This window comes from Echiichthys vipera (genome assembly GCF_963691815.1).
Source record: "Echiichthys vipera genome assembly, chromosome: 13".
Classification (NCBI taxonomy): Eukaryota; Metazoa; Chordata; class Actinopteri; order Perciformes; family Trachinidae; genus Echiichthys; species Echiichthys vipera.
Window position 1 is genome coordinate 13,715,097 of NC_139838.1, and position 4,473 is coordinate 13,719,569.

The window sequence follows — 4,473 nt, forward strand, 5'->3', positions numbered from 1 at the left end:
ATGGTCTCTTTCTGGCTCTGGCTGTTTATTCCCTTGTGCGCGCGCTTGTGCGGTGAAGGCCACACCTTACCGCCCCGCACGTGAACACTGAACCAATGGAAATAGAGTCAGGGGCAGGACACTTGTTCTCGGTGTCATCGTCTCAGTTCATGCTGAGGTGGCCAATAAACTCCCCCTCACCTTGAATCACACTTGAGTGGAATTAAATAAACATTATGACTGAGAGGTAAATAAGTCTTCACTGGTGAATTTTCTGTAACAAGATATTTACTTGATGGACTGTTTTAACTCAGTACATTTGAGTTAGGAAGCTCTATTTGCAGCTATATAATGGCACATCTTTGCCCTCTTGTGTTGAAAATATAACATTGCAAGTTATCCTGATTCAAAGGTGTCAGTCTCAACTGCATCTTGAGCAGTGGTGGAAAGTAATTAGGTACAATTTGGAGGCACTTGTACTTCACTGGAGTAATTCCATGTTATGCTACTTTATATTTATACTACACTACATTTCAGAAGCAATATTGCACTTCTTTACTCCACTACGTTTATTTGGTAACTTTAGTTACTAGCTACTTTACAGATTCAGATTATTAACATTTTAAAAAATGAACAAATAAAATAGGATATATTGTTGTCGATTAAGCTACATCACAGTATATGAAGTAATTAAAATTAGTCCCACCTTTATCAGCTGCAACATCAAAGTGATATTAACATTAATCTCTCAATAATATCAATCCAATAATAGGCTGTATTATTCAGAAACAGGCACTTGTACTTTAATGCTAATACTTTTTTACTTTTACTTAAGTAACATTTTGAATGCAGGACTTTTACTTGTAGCAGAGTATTTCGACAGTGTGGTATTAAGTAAAATCTCTGAGCACCTATAGATAGATTGTATTAAAGCATTGTATATGGAAACCATAAAGTACTTTCATATCCATAAATAAAGCATCAGTCATAATCCTGTAACATAAACACGAATGCTGCAGACACGCACACCTCACACCTCAAACCTCAGCAGTGACAGAGGAATGCAGTGACACAGGCGGGCTCCTCCCTTTAAGTGACAGGACAGTATCATTTAAGCCTGGGTTTGACACACATTACAGACGCTTCATAGAAATGGCACTAATTCCTTGCAATTGCCTTTTTACAGACAATGTGATAATCTTACATCAGATCCGCTCCTTGCTTCTTCAGTAAACCCTGATGAGGCAGTATTACAGTATTTAGGTAGCACTGCAACCCGCTTTATAACAACAACAAAAAAGACATGGACATCTCACTTTTTACAATATGGGACCTTTAAGACAAATTCCTCAGGAGGGACAACACAAAGTTAACAGTTGAGTCATTAGATTGGGATTGAACAGAACAACAAAGCACATGCGCATACTCATACAGTCATTTGTAGCAGTTATCAGATTTATTTATCATATTTTGCCTTCATTTAAGTATTCACAGGAGGTCCAAATACAGCAGTCCTTCAAAGCAAACTACATCTGGATCATACTTCCTAAGCTACATGGTCATATCTCATCCAGCTGGATATCACAACATTATAGCTCCTTACTTCACTGTCAGTAGTAGTTTGTTTTGGACCCATTATGTCATACAACATGCTGGATCTCATCCTTCATTTAAAGTATTTTATGAATTTCGCTGAGTGTTCATCCGACTAAAAGCTGCTCACAAGCATTCCTTAGATTCTTCCGCTAACTGATTTTTTTGCTTCACACATTATAATTAAAAATGATTTCACACCTTCATAAACATCCTTCTAACCCTTTAGAACCAACATTTTTTTTGTAAAAGCATTTGTAAAAGGAGAATTATGCTTATCCTTCATTATCAAACATATATTATTCTTATCACAGAAATAATGTAGACATCTTATAAACAATATTTTCCTGGAGCATATCCCACTTAATCTTGAGTATTGACAGAAAATTGCGTTTGAGGATTGTGCTGACACAGGAACACTGTGTGACATTTACCACATATTGGGCTCTTAAGTGCTTACAATAGTACTGTATCTTTTCTTTTAGGCCTTTATTATGGGATATTAATGGTAAAATGGTTCGATAACCATCATGAAGAGCATACTGTATATAATCCATTTCAAGTCGATTATCGTTGTTTCTGTGGCCTGTCCATCAACAAAAATGTCCAAATTTCCAATGTGTCACACCCTCATTCCTGCAGTATTGGGTTAAAAGTCAAATGGTCCTTGTCACCTTCATCATCCTCATCAACATACAGCAAACCTCTTGTTTTGCCTCAGGAGAATGAAGCACTCAAATCTTCAAGCATCTTTTAATAAAGCAGTCTTTGATCACCTCCTCCTCCTAGCCGTCATCGCATGTCCTCTCTCCCTGTGGTCACGTTCTCTGTCTCTTTCTCCTGCACAGGAAGGCTCGAGCGTACCCTCCGCTTCTCCTTAAATCGACCTGAGCGTGATACCTTCAAGTTCCTGCGACACGTCTGCTCGTTGAAGACCGAATCCAGGCGGGAGTCGTCATAGGTTTCATCGCTGAGGAAGCTGGAGCCCTTGTTGGACTGGTCACCGGTGCTCTTGGAGGCTGGGGGGTCTTTTTGCCTCTCGGGATGTTGTGCAAAAGGGTCAAAGTCCTGGTCCAAGGTTTGGGGTGTACTGGTGTCTTTGGGGACTCCGCTCTTCTTCTTTGGCAGGAATGCCTTCCACCACGGGGCCCTCTCTGTCATCTTTGACTGAACAGAGGGTACTGGAGCAGGGAAGAGATACCATCAGTTATTCAGTTGAAACCTTCTCCACTGGATCAGTATTATTTTAATTTATGTTCTTTCATCTGTGAGGTCATTTTATCACCTGTATATATATATGTATATATATATATATATACGTACATGCCCTGAAGTGGCTTCTGATTTACCTTACTCTCTTTTTCTAACAAAACAATAAATAAGTGTTCTGTAACAATGTCTCTGGTTTTATAAAATGACTATGACAAATCATTGTGTTAATATCCATCATTCCCCATATCTTCATCTTCACCTTCATGTTCATCACAAATCTTTTTTTTTTTCTGTTTGAATATCATGATTTGCCCTCTAAAATCCGAATGTAATTTCCTTTCACACCATTTCCCCACTGGTGAGACAACTTCTTACTAACTAATCCTAAGAATAACCAGTGGAACCATGTTTAGCTTCTCTGTAAAACTGGTTTAATGAGTCGTGAGAGCAGAAGAGCAAACCCAAGCCGTGATTCACAGGTGAACAATGCGCAAAAAAAAGCTCTCATGAACAAGAACACTTACCTGAACTACAGCAGTGCAGTGTCGTGTGTGGACACTTAAAACGACCCGATGCAAAAGTGTCAATGTCACACTTTATTATTTATTCTGAGGTATAAATCCACAGAACAGGACAGGTCGGTGTCTTCTTCAGTGGTGGAGCACAATCGTGACAGCAGTCCTTCAAGGGGTCGCAGCAGTATCCATTTTACGCACGAGCCAGGTGTCCTGCCTCCTCACATACCCCACCTCGGGAAAGTTTCATTTCTCTCCTGTTGCTCTAGTTTAATTTATCTACTCTTCTTCTGCCATTCTTCAGATTAGTTCAAATGAATTGACACATTTATAAGGAGCGGCTTTCTTCTACTGATCCAGCAGGTTTCCGCCTCCGAAACTCTCATCTCGGAGCACCTGTCCTCACTCCTGATTGGATGAACTCTCAGGGTCTGTCACATGAGCTCCCGCTCAGGTGAACCCACTGCGATGGTGGGTGGGGCTTGTGGTTGCATGGCAACATACCCCATGGGAGCGTGCGCCTCTTCAGTAACAGATTAAAAAAAAGGAGCCCTTTGTATCACCAGAACCCAACCCAAACCAGGGAGCCAAATTATGTTCCAATTTTGGACGCCCAGTAGTTTAGGCCACAATGGCTTGTGGGTTGACATGCAAAGGAATGGAATGGGAAAGTGAGTGTTCAATTCAATTAATGTTATTAATAGCCACAGACCAAACAGGCTGTAGGCAGCATCATGCAGGTATGCTGCCTGGTAAAATGAGACCCTGTGCTGACATTATCAGATGATGAAGTCAGGAGAAATAGCATTACTGCACTAGACGTTGCTGTTGTAAGTTCGCATTAAGTGAGGGGAAGTAGTTTGGCCTGGCGCCGGGTTACTTGCCACGCTTCATTCAGCTTGTCATCGCACTGTAGGCTACTTTCAAGTCCAAATCTTGGGTCAGTTTCATGTTTTTTGTGCTTGTCAGAAGGGCACGTGGCCAGAACATGTTCACTTATTCATCATGGCTCAGAAGAGTTTTGGTCCAATAGGCTACATGCTAAGTGCTTGATGAAGTATTCACATTAGGGATGGGAAAATCCTTTTTTCCTTCTTTTTTATTATTTATTAACCTTTATTTATACAGGTAAAATCTCATTGAGACCCAGGGTCTCATTTGCGAGAGAGACCTG

The 4,473-nt window shown here is 40.4% G+C and overlaps 1 protein-coding gene across 1 annotated transcript; it reads right to left on the reverse strand.

Annotated features, from left to right (window-relative positions):
- Positions 1–1,313: 1,313 nt before the first annotated feature.
- LOC310955977 (proline-rich protein 15-like protein) lies at positions 1,314–3,602 on the reverse strand. The gene is made up of 2 exons (XM_083926060.1): positions 3,309–3,602; positions 1,314–2,753 (listed from the first exon to the last, which is right to left on the reverse strand). Exon 2 carries the CDS (start codon positions 2,731–2,733, stop codon positions 2,365–2,367), a length of 369 nt encoding a protein of 122 aa, XP_083782186.1. The 5' UTR covers positions 2,734–2,753; positions 3,309–3,602; the 3' UTR covers positions 1,314–2,364.
- Between the last annotated feature and the right edge of the window lie 871 nt (positions 3,603–4,473).